We start from the raw sequence: 19,808 nt of genomic DNA on the forward strand, positions 1-19,808 counted from the left end.
GGAATCGAACTCATGCGGAAGTGGTTTTAGCTTCTCAGTGCTGGACTTTAACCTGCTGCGCCACCAGGGAGGGCCCCCTAACTGTCCTTTTAATGAAAGTTCATTGTGGGGCTCTCTATATTTCTGTAGGTTTGCAAATTTCATCAGAATTTTTTTTTCAAAAGTAGAGTATCATTTATATAAAAATTATTTTAATCTTCCAAAACACCATGAGCTGGAAAATTATATGGTTTCTTAATTATTTGTACTTCATATTAATTTCCTCTGCAAAGGAAAAAGGAAAAAAAATGTCATGGTAGAGGAATAATAGTTCACTATGGCTAGGACACTAAGTGTATATGTAGGGATAAGGAGGAAAGTGAAAAAAATTAAAAATACATTTCTATAAAGTGAAAGGTCACAGATACCAAATTTCAGGCCAAATCTAAGTACCATCAGTTATGAGTGAAATGTGTCAGAAGAGCTGCAGGAAGTGTGTGCACTGCTTCTCACCATAATGTAGGTCCTGTGGCCAGAGGCACTGGCTCCGAGGTTAGCAGAGACCTTCCTTTGAGGACAACAATTACACAAGCAGATTTTCATGTATATGATTGAACATAACTTATTCCAGTCACTCACTCACTATTGAAAGATTATAAAATAAATTTTGTCTTTTCGTTTCTAAAACCAAGTTTAACTTTTGTATTGTTCTGCTCATACTGCCATGACAAAGTACCATAGGCTGGATAGCTTAAGCAACAGAAGTTTCTATTCTCACAGTTCTGGGGGCACGAAGTCAGAATGAAGGTGCTTGACAAGGCTGGTTTCTGCTAAGCCTGGTCCCTTTGACTGTGTCCTCCCATCTCCTCTTGCTGTGTGCGTCCTCTCCTCTGAGGGCACCCGTTCTACCAAATTAAACCCCCGCCTGAATGGCCGTGAAATTCTATAATTATGATATTCATATTTACTTCCAAACCTAAGACATTCATAGTCTCCAGTTGGAAGTTTATATCCTAAAATTCCTCATAGTGGAAAATTATGAATCATCTTTCAGTTAAAGTGCAGTGTATGCTTGGGCCCTGCCTGGTGCCACAAGGGTAAAGCACAACACTTTAAAGCTAGCAGCAGCTTCAGCAGGAGTTCGATCCCCTGCCAGGGAGGTGACCCACATGGCGCAGCAGACTTCTCCTGTCTCTTGCACTGCTCCCCTCAGCAGTGTACTTCTGTCAGTTCTGCTCCCCACTCACTCTGGTGAGTCCTCTCACCACCCCCGCACCTCTGGCCTCTACCCCAGCTCTGTATGTATGCATAAATAAATAAATCTTTAGAAAAAAAGTTCAATGTATTCTGTAATTTTTATTGATTTGTACTGTGTCTACTGAGGTGACTTAGGTATTAATGCATTTCTACCATGCTACATTGTCTTTATCATTTAGGAAAATCATTATGTCCCATTCTAGATAAAAAGACATCATGTTTTCTTTTCAGACTTTACAGTGTATTAACATAACTTATCTGTGCAGGATTATATGTGTATATGTGCAATCTGTGAATAATGGCAAATTTCTTTGTAAGCTTGCGCGTTCTCTCTGTTTGAATACAAATTACGCTGAGTACAAATACAAAAGCTGTTCATTGGTAGAAACACAACCCTTGCCAATTTGCTTCTAGGAATAAATTATCTTTTAATGGGACTTGTTTGGCACCAAGTAGTCTTGGGAGTTGCACTCTGCTAAGATTTTGATCAAAGACGCAAACAATTTCTAGGCACTCGTCAAACTTCCTGTGTGATGCAGTGGCAATGTCATGAAAATATCCTTTTTACCTTTTAAAATGAAATTAAGCTATCATTTCTTTTTTCAATTCAAGGGGACTTGTCAACAAAGAAAATATTCCTTCTGGATTCAGCAACCTTGATAATTGTATGTTGAATGCTCAGGACATGGAAAAACTACATGAAAATTCTTCTGGTTTTATTGGAGAAAGCGGCAAATCCAAACGTCAGAAATCCAGTACCAAACTTTCTGAGCTCCATGAAAATCAAGATGGTCTTCTGGTAAGTGAATAATTCTGTAAAATTTTTACTTATAGCCAGTGAGGAATAGTTCTTCCTTACTTTTTAAAAATTAAAAATTATTTCAGCCTTGAGTTTTACAGAATTATAGAATGAATTCTGAAAGAGACAATGGAGCATCTAACTATGCACACTTGTATTTCTTTTTAGTAAACATAAAACTCAAAGCTGAGGAAGGTTATATTTTCCCCCCAAAACTAGAGACTGTAATCATTTTGATTTCCCTGTGACTTGAACTTGTTCTAATTTTTTTTTTCTTTTATTTTTTGGCATTTTAAATTTCTATTTTTGGAATAAAATTTTCAGTAAAGCATTTGTTCTTATGTTTCTCACATTTCATTTGTTGTTTACTATATGAATATGTAAAAAATTATTTTTTCATGAACAAACTTAAGGTGAGGTAAAGAAAAATATATGGGGGAGAAGGATCATCTTCCTGTTAAGAAATTCAGTTTTAGATCTCTAATATAAAGTATCTCTAACATAAAGTATTTGCTTTCAGATTAATCAGAAATAAAAGATTAACCTTCCACAGTTACCTTAGAGCCTTGGCTCATTAATTTGGATATAAAAGTTGTTACAAGCTGTTTCAATCAACAGCTAATATTTACACATAGAACTAGTAATGTAGCATCATCCTTTTCATGTATGCTTTAGTTTCTCTGGAAAATGAAAACAAGAATGTGTTTTCTAATTCCCTTTGGTTTTAAAAAAAAATAATAAACAGATAAATTCTCTGATCTGCTTTATCATTAACCAGTTTTTACCTCTGTGTTCGGTTTTCCTTACATTTGGCAATGCTTTTGGACCACCTATTTTCTTAGTATGCATGTACTAAGTGGTGATTCTTAGTTTTGCCCAGAATTTAATATTTATAAATGCAAATCTAGTGAAGCACATGATTGCGGTTTCTCCACCCAAAATGTCTTGATTCTCTGTTTGGAGGAGGAAACGGATTGACTAAAACAGACAGAAACAATTATCCACTTCAACCCCATGTCCAACACAATATTAAAGAATTTAAACTTTGGAACCATTACAGACTAACTTTTTAAAAAAATTAACCCACTTCTTACTTTGGCAAAGGTAAATTTTAAAATAAAATGAATAAGACTAACTTCATTAGCTCTTTATTTGGCCCATTCTTTTGCTTTATGTGCTGAAGAGAGCTGCAGATTAAACTCTATCTTTTGGCTTGAAAAGAATTCACTTCCCTGTCAAGATCCCTTTGTACATGAACTCATCAGTATTTTTTTTAAATGAGGAAGAGTGTCTTAAGTCAGCTAAGTGGGAATAGCTAATAAAAGTGGAAAAGTGTTGTTTATGTTTTAGATGTATTTGATTATAAAATAATGAACATTGTCTTTGTTTAAAAACATTTGGGTAGGAGAGCTTAATTCCATTGGACTTTTTTTTATGCAAAAGGATTTGCCCTACCTTACTGCCAGTTTCCGCATTCCAGGATTACATCCATCCTATGTTAACATAAGGGAGCTAAATGAACCATGTCACAGTGAATAATTTAGAGCTATGCCAATGCAGCTGAGACAGAAGGAGAACTTCCTTATCTATAAAGGAAGGGTGTTCACTAAAATCGCTTCTAAATCTCATATTCCATGAATTTTTAAATCAAACCACAAAGCAAAGAGGCAGGAACATAACAATGAGTCTAATTTCTTTAAACTACATCCTAAAAGTTAAGTTACACATCATTGTTTATATTTTAGGAGTAAGGTCCCCACTCCCTTTCCAACTTCCCACATTTTTTAACCTAATTTTATTTCTGCCAACTCTCCTCTGAAACCATCCCCACAACAGTCAAGTTCTTTACACACTGAACAAACTTTGGTTTCAAAAGGTGAACATGGGGAAAAAAAGTAGTTGTACACAATTACATGCTTCTGTATGCTGGGAAATGTTTAGGGTCCTGGGTTTCTAGCAGTTAGAAAACAGACAAAAAGTATTGGCTTCACGGGGCTTACATTCTACTATGGGAAATTCAAAATAATCAGGATAAATCTAGTGGTGACTACTAAGGAAAAAATAAGGCAGGAAATAGAGAAAGGAATTACAGGGAAGGCAGGAGATGCAAAATAGAGAACTCCTGATAATTTGAATGCAAAGACCTGAAGGATACAAGGAATCTAACCATACAATTGGAATAGCAGGTAGAAAGGTACCAAAGTAATTGTTTATCCAGAATGTTAAAGAAACCACACCATAGTCACTGGAAGAAAATGAGCAAAATGGAATAGGTCAGGGGAAAGAGAGCAGATTAAACTTCACAGATAATTGTAAGGACTCTGCCTTTTACACTAATTGAGTTGAGATACCACTAGAAGGTTCTAGATAGGATGGGGATCTGACTCTCTTAAATTTAGTTTGATTATCATGTTGAAAATAGACAGTAGACAAAGTTAGAAATAGGGAAATCAGTTAGAAAGGTATTATAGTAATCTAGGTTTGAACTGATGGTTTCAGCTAAGATGTTAGCAGAGCCAAAACATATTATCTTGTAAGCTATACTCTATACTGTGTGGGGAGCACTGTTCACATCAACCAAAACATGTGTGCTTCCTCCTGAAGCTGTGTGTTACAGTAGTCACAAGATAGCAGATGAATTCTGGATCTACTTTAAAGATGGAATTGACACTCAGTGATTACTCCAGTGTTTTAGCCTCATCAAGAGTTTGTATTGCCAATGTTCTGAGAAAGAAGACATGTTCTGGGGGAAATCTCATGGGTTCAGATTTGGACAAACAGGGTGAACTGCCCATCAAGTATATAAAAGCAGATTTCAGGGAGGCAATTGGATATCTGAGTGTCAATTTCAGGGAGGGTATCCTAGCTGGAGTTGCAGATGTGGGAGTCAGACAGAGGATATATTTAAAACTAGTGGATTTATTAAAACCAATGGTTGGTACAACCAGAGGCATAAGTGTGGACAGAAAAGAGAAATAGCCTAAGAAACTGTGAACTCTGAGGCACACCAGCATTTAGGAGATGGGGAAATGAGAAGGTACCAATATAACAAACAAAAGAAGGTACTACCAGCGAGGCAAAGAAAAATGGTGTGTGTTCGGTGTTGTAGACACCAAGAAAACTAGATATCTCTTCTCTCAAGGAGGAGAGAAGATGAGATAATTAGTCAAGTAGAAGACTAAAAGGTTAACTGTTAAAATTAGCAAGCTGGAGACCACTGAAGAGCAGTTTGGATGGCAAGAGGCATTTTCCAGAGCAAATGGGTATGGTAGTGAGGCCTCAGTCTCAACTCCTCGATCCTTCTGGTATTTGATACTTAGTCTTTTTTTCTCAGAATTCTTTCTCCTTTGACCTCTATGCTCTCTTAGCACGGTGAATATTTTCTTTTTTTGCTCTACCTTTCACTGGCTCATAGTCCACAAAACCTGCTTGAATGTCAGTGTTACACAGACTTCTGGGTTCTATCTCTTTTCCATCAGCAGTTTTTGAGAGCACTTTATTCCCACTTCCATGGTGTCAAATGTCTTCTCTCAACAAATCACTTCCAAATCAATGTTTGATTAATGTCCTCTGCCATTCACCTTAGGTAGCACTTCAAAGTAAGCATGCTAAAGCCAAACTCCAATCTTTTTTTTCTTGATGTCTTTTCACTGAAGATATCCATTGGATTTACTCACATCATTTACTCTTCCAACATCATTTCTTAAATCTTTTCCTTTACCTCACCCCATCCTAATTTTCCAGCAATTATCTCATATTTAGCTGAATCTACTTGCAAAATATGTGTGTTCCCCTTTTCATGGTATATTTGTCATCACATTAATGAGACCCCAATAACTAGTCTAGAGTAGCAAAACAGCTACTCGACAAATCTCCACGGAACCTCCACTCTCTCCCTTCTCTAAATATTCCTTTTTTTTTTTTTTTTAAGATTTATTTATGTATACAGAATTGGGGTACAGGCCAGATGCACAGGGGCAGTGAGAGGATTCACCAGAGAAAAGAGTGGGGAGCAGAATAAGCAGCTTGATGAAATGCACTGCAGAGTGATGAAATGCACTGCTGAGGGGAGCAGCCGGCAAGACAGGAGAGGTCTGCTGTGCCATGTGGATAATCCCATGCTTTGCTGAAGTGGCTGCTACTAGTTTTATAGTGCTGTGCTTCAACCTATTGTGCCACCAGGGAGGGCATCCCTAAATATTCTTATTGCTGCTGTAAAACAGTCATTTACCTAATTTGCAGCCCTTGTTTTCAATCCAATACAGCTCAGCAAGAACTGCTTGTCAGAAACTACATGACAATGATTCTCTGAGTGGTATCAATATAATGCTAAATAGTCCACATTGTAAACCACTGGTTTAAAATTATTCATGAATTTTTAGAGGTAAACTTAATGTAGTATATATACATGTTGACTTTCAGTGGAGCACACCTGAAATTCTTATTATGTTCTAATGCAATATTACTGCTATAAAATATAGAAATATTTGTTCTGTATTCATATATTACACTATATAACAAGTGCCATTAGGGGGATCAGAGATACAATGGTGCTCCAAACAGACATATTGTCTGTCTTCCCTCTGTTTATAATCTCAAAGGATGAGACATATAAGAAGCAAGTAAATGTGCAATCAGATGGTTATATGTGGTGGCAAGAAATGAGTGAGGATAAAGAGCTAGGAGGTGGTGGGAAATGAAAGGCCCTCACTCACAATGATAACTGAAGGAGGTGATCAAGTAAGCCATCAGAATGTCAGTGAAGAGACTAGACAGGTGGAGGGCATGAAAGACTTAGGCTGCTGTCATTGGAGCTATGGAAAGGAATGAACATTGTAGACCTCTGGGTGAGTGACATAGCAAATGTTCTGATCACCTTGTAGCTATTTTTAGGTCTTGGGCATTGACCTTGAGTGATAATAGGAGACATTAGATGATTAAAGGAAAGAAAGTCATGTTCTAATGTACCTACTGGAAGGATCGATCTGGCAGCTGGTTAAATATAGCATAGGGATAGTGAAGGGTAGAAAATATCTGAAGCAAAGTAATTGGCAACATCTAAGCTAGAGATAGCAGTTTAGACTGTGATAGCAGTGGAGCAGTGGTAAAAAATGATCAGACTATTGAGGTATTTTAAGGCAAACCAAGAAGATTTTCTCATGGATTAGATTTGGTATGTGAAAAACATGGCGGCATGGGCATGGGATGACTCCAAGAATTTGGGGGTATTTAGAAGGATAAGGTTGGCATTTTCTAAGAAGGAGAAAACAATTAGAGGCGTAAGTGGGTAGAGGGAGCAATGAAGGTTCTGTTTGGATATGTTAAGCTTGAGGTGTTTATTACTAATGAAGTTAAGTGTAGGCAGCTAGATAATGAACCCCAAATTCAGGGAAGAGGTAATATAAGTTTGGGAGTCCTTGACACACAATCAGTATTTTAAAGCCTAGTGAAAAGCTAAATTGACATCAAGGAAATGAGCAAGAGACTATGCTCAAAAAGGCCCAAGGACTATGTTCTGGGACATACCAACATGAGAAGGTCTGAGCAAAAGAGACTAAAAAAAAATAGCTAGAAATTTCTGGTACAGCATCAGGGCAATAGTCTTAATAAATTTAAGTCAAGAGAAAATCGAAGAAATTGCAATAATGAATGAGTGATAATCTCACATATATCTAGCTAACCCACATCAATAATTGATGAGGGGTTATTTAAAAGACTAATTGGATGAGTTAAGAATGAATAGGAGAATACATACTGCATCTATGTAAAGTCCTTGAACAGGATTCACTCTACAGGGATAAAGAAAGCAGCTGGAGAGAATGCAAGATTAAGAGAGGATTTTGTCAAAGCATTACATAATGTCAATACACATTACAGAGTATTTGTTCAAGAAGGAACAATAAGTAAAGGAAATGGCACAAGGAATCCATTGAGTGGTCAGTGTTCTTAAGTAATTGATATAAGAAAGGACCTTGTGGGTGAGTGAAGAGGTAATTTGACCATAAGTTACTCTGATCCAAAAGCAGTTTCATCAGAAATGTGAATGGTTTCCCCCACTGACTTCTTTAATTAACCAAAGTTATGCCCCTGCATTCTAACCACAAGACACCTTTCATCAAAGTGAGTAAAATGTTCCCTTCCAAATTTTTTATTTCATCATTTTTCTATACACATCTAGGACTTTACTTTGGATATTATGAAAAAGAATAGAATGCACTGAATGTTTTCAATTTTATATTTCAGCAACTAATACTCAATATCTGATAGAATTTATCATAGAAATATGTGACAAACTGTATTTGGAACTGTAATCTAAATGCAGAAGTCATGATGTCAAGGATAGGTCTCTGGTTCACAGTTACCCTGGCACCCTCTACCCAGCATAGTTTAGCACTCACAAAATGTGTTTTACCAAATGAATTAATTTGTAAGTGCCATATTGTTTAGGGTAAATTTTATGCCAAAAAGACAATGTCTTAAATACCATATGACTTCACTCAAATGTGGAATATAAACAAACAAAGCAAAAGAACACACAAAACTAACGTTAGAATCTGACTACAGAACTGAGACCACCAGAGTGGTACACTGGGCCCAACAATGGGTGAGGCTCAGTGGACTATGGTGGAGAATCATTGATATTTTCTAAATATGATGTATTAATTTGAAGAGTATGAACCTTTACTCTTAAAGGTGTTTGTAAACCACTGTTACCCTCAATAAGACATTTCATAAACCCCAAACATTTTGAACATTTAGTTCTTTTTCCCATGACATTTATTTAGGACCAGGGATGAATAGACTTTTCCACCCAGGTCACCCGCATCTCTGCTGTATTAGACAAGTTACTTGTAGGTGATCTGTTAGTGTTTTCTTTCTATTCCGGGACACAAAGTGAGAATGAGCATCAAAGTGTCTACCTGGTATGACAATTTATTAGCCAGGCCTGGAATCACATACATCACTTCTCACATTCTGTTGGAGGAAGTTGGTTGCATGGCCTTATCTAACTATAGAGAGGCTGGGAATGTATTGCCCCTGGGGATGTGGTACTTTGTTCTTGTGAAAGAGGCAAAATGAATTTGGGTGGACAGTGGTTAAATTTTCATAGGTGTCCTGTTACAGCTCCAGTAGTTCTTTTTGAATGTGGGTTAATCTACACAATTTTAGGCAGTAAAACATAAAAATGTGCAAAATGGCATAAAACAGAAGTTCAAATAAACCGCTCAGCTTTTGTTAATGAGAATATATGGATATTCTCCTATCTTGGGCTCACAATTAGAGTAATGATCCTGTTTTGACTAGTAGCATTCCACACAGCCTTCAGATAGAGCTGCTTATCTATTGAGAGGCAGTGGGGGTTTTGTTTTGTTTTTGAAGTGTCCCGTATAAAGGATTTGTCAGCATTTGACAGTTTTAGAAGACAAATGTGTTTTTACTCCGGGGTTTTCAAGTGCTTCAGTGGTCAAACAGGTTTTGAGACTCATTTTCAATGTCAGAACAGGGAAGAAAGGAAGAAATGAAAATAAATTACACAATCAAAAGCTAAGTCTTTCAAGACTTTTGCTCATTTTAGATAATGAGGTTATTGTTATAATTGATGAGGTGGTATTTAAAATTCAGTTTCTTCTGACACCCAGAAATTGTCAAAGTAAATTATATTATAGCAAGCCCGTGTTTGAAGTCACTGGGAAGTATTATATAGGGCAGAATTTTAAAGATTATAAAACAGATTTTTTTCTGGTTTTAAAAAGTGATACAAAATTAAAAACAATTTAATTTCACTAAATTATAATAAAAGTCAAAATATGTTCTTTGCTACTTTTAAATATCTATTACCTGTCAAAGATCCTAATGTTCAAAGAATACTTAAAATAAAAAACGTACTAAAACAATTATATAAGAATTCTATTACTTCAGTCTTTAATAAATGAAGAGAATAATGACTATTCTTTTCACACACTTAGAGAACTGTTCTTTTACCCAAAATAGAGTTGGGATATAAAACAGTTCAAACCTTCAAAAAGCATTGAATCAGTATTTTCTCCTCAGTCAAGGACTACTAACAACTATAGAATGTTTGAGCATCTAATAATATCCTCCTTGTACAATGAAAGCATTCTGTATTTCAGCTCTTATTTTGACCTGTCCATTCCATTTTTTCCCTTTTGCCATATCTTAATCTCCTCTCCCTAAACCTCAGGCTTTAAAGAAAGTTGGAGTTTATACACATTTTGTGCCACCCATGAAAATAGGCACTTCCCTTGATGTACTTATAGATCCCCTTGTTAATATCACTCTGAAAAAAATTGGGATAATTGCCACCGGTAACATATTCTCTATCAGCTCCCTATTTCCAAAGGGTATAAGGAAAACCAAGTACTTTAGCAAAGGAACAGTGATTTAGTGAAAGAGGGCATAGGTATTAATTAAACTGAAACTCAGATGTGTAGAGGAAAATGGAAAGTGGAATTATTGTAAATCTTTAGAAAGAAATATTGAGCAACATTGAAAGTGACCCTCTTTGTTACTTTTTTTTTTTTTTTTGAGATTTATTTATTCATACAGAACTGGCCAGAGATGCTGAGGGTGAGAGGGTTCACCAGAGAAGAGTGGGGAGCAGAACAGGCAGATCAATGAGGTATTCTTAGTGCTGTGCTTTAATCTGCTGCGCCACCAGGGAGGGCCCTCTGTGTTACATTTTTAAAAACTCCCATCCTTACAGAGTTCCAGACACAGAGCAAACTTTTTTTAAAAAGATTTTTAGTAATTTATTTTTGTGTAGAAGAACTGAAATGTAGGCCAGAGATGTGAGGGGCAAGAGGACCCATCACAGAGTGGGGACCAGAACAGGTAGCTCTACTGAAATACACTGCTGAAAGAAGCAGCCGGTGAGACTAGAGAAGCAGTGAGATAGGAGAGGTCTGCTGTGCCTTATGTGGATTTACTCCTTGTCTGGAAATCAAATTCAGGCTGTAATGATGGTAGCATTGAGATTTAACCCTTAAAACGTCAGGACAGCCCTAGAGCAAACATTTCTTTTAAAGTATGGTAGGGAGGCCCTTCCTGGTGGTGCAGCGGGTTAAAGCACAGCACTAAAAAGCCAAAGTCACTTCAGCATGAATTCGATCTCCCCTCCCCTCCCCACCCCCTCCCCCAGATGCTCCAGATGGTTCTGCAGGCCTCTCCTGTCCCGCAGGCTGCTCCCCTCAGCAGTGTACTTTGTCAGTCAGCCTGTTCTGCTCCCCACTCTGTCTCTGGTGAATCCTCTCACTGCCCTTGCACCTCTGGCCTGTACCCCAGTTCTGTATGCATAAATAAATAAATCTTTAAGAAAAAAAAAAGTGTGGTAGGGAGCCAGTTGAAAAATTTGCTCCTCTTTGAATCAGGGGAGGTAAACTAAAATGTTCTCACTTTTCATAGCCACCTTTTGCAGTTTTCTGTTTGTCTATCTTCTTTCTATACTTCTCAAAACTTGTATTGATTATATTCTCTTTAAGAAAAAAATCTATTAACATCATCTTTTAAAAAAATCTAACTGAATTAATCTTTACATTTATATAATGAGGTGGGGCTCATTTTCTATTTTTCCTTTTGTTTTTGACTACATTTTAGCCTTAACTTAAAGATTTTCATTTCTTCTAAATTAGTAATTTTCATATAATGTATTATATGAAATACATTATAAATGTATTTCACTGACAATGTTTTTAAATTATCAGGAGTTTGGGCCTTCCCTAGGAATTCATGTTTTAGATATTTAAGAAAAACATAATACTGTTGCACTACATCTTACAATAGGGATTTTGATAATTTGTTGAGGCTTTCCAACAGGAACAAGGATTCTGTGTCATAGATATATCCTTTAGGTAAAGACTACAGTTATGCTTTGACTTAATTAGAGCCATTTTCTAGAAGCTTTTTCTAACTTAAACTTTAGATGCATAAAAATTATTAATGAAAGTTATCACAATTTTTTTCTCAGATCTAGTCTAAAATTAACTGTGTGAATTAACTATATAAATCCACATTCAGAATTCTAATGGCAAATGCAAACTCTCTTTCTAGTTCCTGCAACATCTTCTTATCAGCGAATATTTAATAAAATATTTTTCTTAGCGATTTCAACTGCAGATAACCTTCATTAAAGGTACCAGGTGCTCCAGCACATTACTTGTATTATTTAATCCTCATGACAACCTGTGCAAAGTCAGAGTGCCACCTCCATTCTCAGATGAGAAACTTGAACCTCCAGTAGGGCTATATACTGTTAGTATGTGATGGTGTTAAAATTTGAATTGCAGCATTCTGACGCTACACCCACCATTATATCTACTTTGTTATGCTGTCTTCCAGTTTCTGTTCTTTGGCGAAACCTAGGGTTTCATACTTTAGGAATTCTAAACAAGTTGGCCAAAACGCCATGAATAGAAAATAATGCATCCATCTACCAAGCACAGATTAATATTTTTACTCCAGTTATATGTTTATTTTGAGGAAATTTTTATATATTTCAGTTTCATGGGATAATTATGAACCTTAATTAGAGTAGCTTTGCTAAAGGCTTTTCATAATGGGGAATATATATATATATATATATATATATATATATATATATAGAGAGAGAGAGAGAGAGAGAGAGAGAGAGAGAGAGAGAGAGAGGTGAACACATGTTGCTTCAATGTTTCCTTAATTTATTTTGATGACACAGAATAGGTAGATTGTACTTAATATCCTTTCAGTGCAGCAATTTGTCTTTGCATTCAGTGAAATGCAGTTCTAAATCCCTTAAACTCCTGCTATGTTTTTAAGTCTGCTGAGCATGTATAAATACGTTCTTGTTTGTTTATTTGTAATCTTCCTTTTATGGGGATGACTTACATTCTCTGTGCTGAGTCATCCGACTATCTGGAATTCATTGGCCATAATCACAGCCAAAAAGTCTTAAACTTATGCCTTCCAGTGAGCATTAAGCTCACTCCATGAGCCTAAAATGCATACTATTCAAAACAAGTTTCCCATTTATAATTTTTTTCATTCTAGCTAATAAAAAGATTAAGATTAAATATTGGAGAAAGAAACATTCTTAACTCTGTATATCTTTATGGGTATTTATAGCCTAGGAATTAGGAGTGCGCTACATATAAACCCAGATTACATTTAGACAATCTATATTGACAAGCTGTTAAATAAGTCATGAATGTTACATCTGTTTCTTGTTAGACTTGAGGTCAGAGTCTCCCATTCTAGTTCTAATGCCATCTGATATTTTGACAATCTGTGTTTTGCTATATGAAGTTAGAAGTGTGAATAATAACTAAGAAGGTCAATGCATGGCACAATGATCATTTCTGTGATGTGGTTAGATATTTTCATTTAAGGAGCGATAAAGGTTAACAGTACAATTTTATGTAAGCAGTGTGTAAATACACTGACATAATTTTACTAGCTTTAAAAAAAAAATAGGACCAGTTTAAATCTGGTTTTCCGACTTTAAAGAAAGGAAATCTGTGATTCCATATTTCTTACTATTGCTATGGTTTACCATGTTTTATTATAGAATATGGAAAGTCTCGATTTCATATCATCTCATGACAGCACTGACCCTGAGGCTGTGGCATTAATGTCCAACAAAAGGTAATTTCAGAGATGGATTCTCATTATTTTTAAGAGTATAGAGTTTTTGCATTTAATGTAGTGTGCATGATAAAAACTAAAAGGAATAATTATATGTTTACCTGTAGTATTTTGCAGCAAAGAAATTGGTCAGAATAGAAAATCTGCCCAATTGCTATTAAAGGCAAATAACCATATTCACATTTATGGTTTTAGTTTTGTTTTGTTTTGATTAATATTTTTAATTTATGAAAATTTTATTTAAAGCTACTCAGTTTACTCTTTTTTTAATGATTTTATTTTTTTATTTTTTTTAAAGATTATTTATGCATACAGAACTGGGGTACAGGCCAGGTACCGGCCAGAGGTGCAGGGGCAGTAAAAGGATTCACCAGACACAAAGTGGGGAGCAGAATAGGCAGACTGATGAAATACACTGATGAGGGGAGCAGCAGGGGGTCAGTAGAGGTTTGCCCCACCATGTGGGTCATCTCCCTGGCATGGGAGCAAACTCATACTGAAATGGCTGCAGCCAGCTTCATATTGCTGTGCTTTAACCCATTGATCCACCAGGGAAGTCCCTCAGTTTACTTTTAAAATAAATGAAAAATAATGTCAGTGAATGAAAAGCAATGTTATAAAAGAGACATTTTATATTTTTCATTGTTGTTGCTGTTGTTTATAGCAAAGAAAATGAAAAAGATGGTGGGAACACTCAACATTTGGAGGTGAGTAACCATCAAGCAAAATGGTGTCTGTGATGGAAGCTGTTCATTCACGCATGAGTGCACATATGAATGGTGTTTAGCCTGTTCATACTGGATAAGAAGATAAAAGACAGAACTGCAGTTGGTTAGAGAGGCAAAGGAGACCTAACAATTTTTGGAGAAATTATAGGTACCCCTCAATTCTTTTAGTTTGTTAAGATAATCTTCAGTAGCATGGAAACTTGTTTTTAGATTTTCCATAAAATAAAGCCAGAAAAAACCAAAGCTACTGGATTAATTTCTAACTTTTTAAAGTAATTGAAATAAATTGGTAGTCAGTTTTATTAGCTGTATCAGAGATTAACTCATTAATTTTCAATGTAATGAAAATTCAGTTTGAGTTTTATGTATCATTTAAATAAGTAACAAAAGAAAAATTTCCCTCTCTTGTGTTGTCAGTATCTTAAAGTTTTGCTTACTTTGCTAACTCCCTTGTCCTCTGAGGGTGTCATCATGCTGACCAGGTGTTTGGATTCCCTTGTTCCCTACTCTGGTTTCCATTTAATATACTGAACTTCATTTTTCATCCATGTATGTGTATGTATGTCTCTAATGCCGTCATCAATCTTAAAAGATTTTCTTTTGCAAGAATTAAGGTTTTTCTCAAGCTCTTCTTGAATTCTGATTCTTGATATATTGATTCTAGAACTCTCCCTCTAACCCAGTGGCTCCCAGGCTTTGGTGGGCATTGACCAAATTCACCGATGAATTTATGCAGTAGCATATGTTAATAGCTACTCTGTTACGTGGGAGTTGGGATTTAATATCAGCTGCACTTTTCTGCCCCCATGAAGTTCTACAATCTAAAAGATGAAGACACTGAAAACTGTAAACACTTTTCTTTGAAAAACTTACACACTTACTGGGAAGAGCACAGTGGTAATGGCACATGGGTGAATAGGTGATGGGGGTTGGGGATTGCCCAATGAGATGAAAAAATGCACAAAATGAAGAATGATGTAACAAATTAATTAATTAATTAAAGTTTTTTAAAAAAGAAAAATTTACACACTCTTGTAAAATTTGGCATAAAATTCTGGGAATTTACTCCCCCACATTGTTAAAGACTCCTTTTATTTCTTCTGTTCAGTTCTTGTCCTGTATACTTCCTCATCCACCTTGGCAGGTAATTGCCTCTCTCTGCCTTCAGGGCTTCTTGAGTCACTTCTTTCATCTCTTAGTTCCAGCTCTTTTTAGCATCTTCTGCAGGACCCAGACAACAAAAGCCATCCTTTCCTTGTCTGCACGCACCTTTTTCAAAGCAGTTTCCCCTGATGGTGTTGTATTCTTTCTGTGGTTTCATCCTTTCTCTGCTCTCTTCTTCTGCTCACAGTGAGCACCTACTCATCATGACATTGAGCACAATTTTAAAGGAACACTATTTTAAAGGACATTGCTACTGCCAGCCTCCTGGTGAAGTCTTCTCAGTTCTTCCCTCTTCTACTTCTAGGAGATAAAACAGTACTGAGGAAGCTTTGTGGATGGATGTCATGACATTAACATAAATTCCAAATTCAGATTTAATCCATGCTAAACTCACTTTCCTGTGGTATTTCTGCAGAAAGCTCCAAACAGTAGGTAGATCGAACAGTAGGTAGATCGTGGGGGACGAATCTTAAGATCTTTCTTTGTGTGCCAGGACCTATTCTGACTTGTACAGTTGCCAACCAGCAGCTGTCTTACTTTTTGGCAGTGCTTAAGCTCACTACTCCTTGAGCACTCACTAATCATTGTCCTTTTAAAAGTTTCAACTAGGAGATTAGGGTTGTTTCTTCTTGGGAAACATGTGTTTCTTTGCTTTTTGTATTGTGATTTCCTACTTTCTGATTATGTAACCCTTTCTAGAACTTAATTATATAACCCAAATAGTTAATCTGTTTTTCTGGTGATATCTCAAGAATTTCTAAATTTCAGAGGCAAAAAGTAAATCCAAATTTTACTCTCCCTCAACTTTTCTTAGCCAGTATTTGATGCGAAGTCTCCTGTAGCATCAGAATGAAATTGCCAACATTTACATACCCACTAGGAGTAGATATGTTGCTTCCAATTTCATTTCTCATTATTCAGATTTGGTTCTCATTAAGGTTGTCCTTTAAATTTTGCCTTGTAAACGCTCAGATTTATTTAAGATAACAAAGGACAGCTCTTGGAGAAAAGTGTTTTTTTTTTCTCATCTTGACTAGAAATTTCCATTAGAATGAGAAACATTGACTTTCAGCCTCAGAGGTGCCTGTGAGTGGGGCATAGAGATAGCACTGAAGCCAGCCTCTGAAATGCAAGCGCAGGCACAATGCAAGGGTCACCTTATTTTTGAAATAATCATTTTGCAGTTTCAAATGTATTATTGTTTGACTGCCTGAGCTGAAAAGGGGACATGGGTTTATCCCTTTGTATTGTTAATTTCTTTTAATTTTGTAAGTAATCAGACTCTAAAAAGAGAGTCTGTGTGATCTCAGATGATTGAAAAGAGTTTTCCATTTCTCTCTTAACCAAGTTATATTATTTGTACTAAAATTTGTTTAGTAGCACATTGGCAATTTAAAAAAAAATGTCTTTTCAAAATGCCAGAAATTAAAGTATGATTTTTGAGGATAGATTTAGAAAAGGCTGACATGTTACTAGAATATTCTGCTTGGGTACTTTTAACAGTAATAATAGGTTTTTAATAAAATATCCTGAGTGAAATGAGACAGCAGAAGAAAGCCTAGCATGTTGTTCCCTGAATATGTGGAGTACAGTCTTTATAGTTTTACTTGTTTTTAAACTCAATTAATAACTGGAAGTACCCAGACAAGAGATTGTTCTTAAAATTAGCAATTTATAGGTTCTAAAAGATACCATTGAAAATAGAGAGCTTCTGTTTATAGTGAAGTTTAAGATTTCCACTTTAATTTTATTCTTTCTAATAAGGTATTTTCTAATATGGAAATGTCTTAACCATCCATGTAATATCCGGGATAATAAAACTGTAGCCATATACTGAATATCTTTGTCAAAAAAAGCAAAGCAGATAAGATTATTAACTTGATCGAAGGGTATCACATTATTTGGAAGAGGTTATTTTATGTCAGGAGTATAAGGTTAATGAAGTGTAAATTCTTTCAAGATATTTTTTACATTCTTTATACTTTCCAAGCCTACTGCTTAGGAGAGCTTAGAAGCATACCTTTGATAACAATTAAGACATTCATAATAAACAATCAAGACTATTTTTCTTTTTTTATCCTGTTTCAAAATGAAAGGAACGAAAAAAGATGTTAGAGAAAGGAGAGAAGACAGGCTTTCCAGTGAGGGAAGTGCAGACTTTTATTTGCCCTGAGAAGGTTTGAGATAGGTTCTGAAAGATCCCTGTCACCAAATGTTTATGAAATGGGTGACTGCTCTTTTAACTTCAACTGTGTTTCATGAAATCTTAAGGATTTTGTTACTATTATTAGAATCAGAAGAAATTTAAGGCTATCTTTGTTTAGATTCACTTATAATTGTAACCAGCCTTGAGAGGCTACTGGAGCTTTGCAATTCACTTGAATTTATAAATCTGTGTCCTTTTTCTTTTAGTGTCATGCCAAAGAGTAAATGTTTATGATTCCACATGGTTCTCCTGTCAACACTATGTGTTTCCTTCCTGTGCAAAATGCGTTACACAGCACACTCTCTGATATTGTCACCCTAACTCTGGTTAGCTGCCAGAAAAGACATATTCATATCCTAGAAAAAGAGAAAGAATAGAACAAAAATTCACCAACAATTTGAAGCCAGGAAAGGAACAGGATCATTAAAATCTAGAGACAGAGAAAGTGAGACCCAGCTAGATGGGATAAGTCATAACAAAGACTAGACAGATAGTCTAGTCATTAATGGCTCTGTCACCTCAAGATGGACTGTCACCCAAGGCCCCAGGAGAGTGAACTGGCATCCTGTGTTTTTCTTAATAACCTACGTGGCACTTATGCTTACATATTCCGTATCATGTTCTCTTTCTAATTCTTGTAAGCCTAGGGCAGAGAATGTGGTCAGTAAATACTTGCCAATAGAATGAATAAGGCAGGGAGACAGGGTATACATGGAAATTGCCTTTCTTTTACAATTACTGTGGGTTGGCTGGGGTTTTCACTTTATAAATACATTTTTTTACATTATTCTTTATTTTGTACACTTTTTCATCTCATTTGTATTCCCCGTGGACTTCCCACAACTTCAACCATTGCCATCACCATAGTCCCATGTGTTCTTCCCACCCCCAGATTATCTTTTTTTAATACATGTTTTGTTTTAACTTACTCTTTACAATAACTTTATGAAGTCTTATTCCTATATAGGGAAAAGGGGGTTAAACAAATAGTTTACTTGCTAAAGATCTTGTGGCTACCTGGTATGAAAGCTCAGGTTACTGACTTTAAAGCCGGCCCCCTGCTGGCCACACCACATGGTCTCTCCTAAGAGCCAAACCCTCCCTTTCTTTGAGACTATGACTACTTAGTGTGTTTCATTTGGTGCAACATTTTTGACAAACATCTAGTGTGTGACATCACAGGACAAGGGTCTCTGAGTGAAAAATTGTGAAAGTAGTTTATGTGTTCTTTGATTTAACTATAGATAGAATATATATAAACAGTAGAAGTTGAAACCAAAAATATTTTGGTATAGAAAATATCCATGATAGTTAACATTAATGATCTAGCAGGCGAAACAGATGGCAGAGTAGACAAGGTCAGTGCCGTATGAAAGGCACTACGGGCAGGAGGGACAACTTGGAAAGCCGCCTCACCCCCACTAGGGTACTTAATATCTATAATTACTCACATTAAGAGGATTAATATTTAGTATTACAATTATTTGTATTAATGAGTATTAATATTTATATTACAATTATTTGTATTAAATTATAATATCGCTATACTATTTGTAGGAAGAGTAGTGTTACGCTAGCATAAAGCTGTAGAGCCTGAACAGCGTCATCACCACAGCCCCTGACCGGGATCCCCAGCGCCCACATGCACACAAACCCACCAGAAGCCTCTAAGCAAACCCAGGCAACACAACAATGTCAGAGTCACAGGCCAGCAGGGTCAGAATTGGGAATCAGGCCTCTGGGAGCAGCATATAAATGAAAGCGCCACCTCAGAGGCTAAGTGGAGCACAGCAGAGAGGGCAGAGCGTGCGTGTGGATGTGCAAATGGGTGCTGACTTCTATGCGTGGCCAGTGGCTGTGCAAGCTATGGTGCATCAGTGCAGCAGAGGTCAATGTGCTGTGCGGAAAACTGCAAGAAAGACTAGGGACCCCTGTCAGTCAACAGGGGTCCATGGTGTCAGCCACACCCCCTTGTAAGTGACACTGTACTGCAAACACACCTGTCCTCTAGTTGATTCCAGATACAGTGACCTCTTTG

The 19,808-nt window shown here is 36.3% G+C and overlaps 1 protein-coding gene across 3 annotated transcripts in view; it reads left to right on the forward strand.

Annotated features, from left to right (window-relative positions):
- Positions 1-19,808, forward strand: part of FAM13A (family with sequence similarity 13, member A) — a 438,275-nt gene that overhangs the window by 384,288 nt on the left and 34,179 nt on the right. For all 3 annotated transcript variants that reach the window (XM_012724150.1, XM_012724149.1, XM_004681127.2), the window contains 3 exons: positions 1,849-2,035; positions 13,596-13,672; positions 14,337-14,379. In XM_012724150.1, coding sequence (XP_012579604.1) covers positions 1,849-2,035; positions 13,596-13,672; positions 14,337-14,379 — 307 coding nt within the window. The remainder of the gene's footprint in view (positions 1-1,848; positions 2,036-13,595; positions 13,673-14,336; positions 14,380-19,808) is intronic.

The sequence above is a fragment of the Condylura cristata genome, unplaced genomic scaffold (assembly GCF_000260355.1).
Source record: "Condylura cristata isolate star-nosed mole 26May11 unplaced genomic scaffold, ConCri1.0 scaffold00012, whole genome shotgun sequence".
Lineage (NCBI taxonomy): Eukaryota > Metazoa > Chordata > Mammalia > Eulipotyphla > Talpidae > Condylura > Condylura cristata.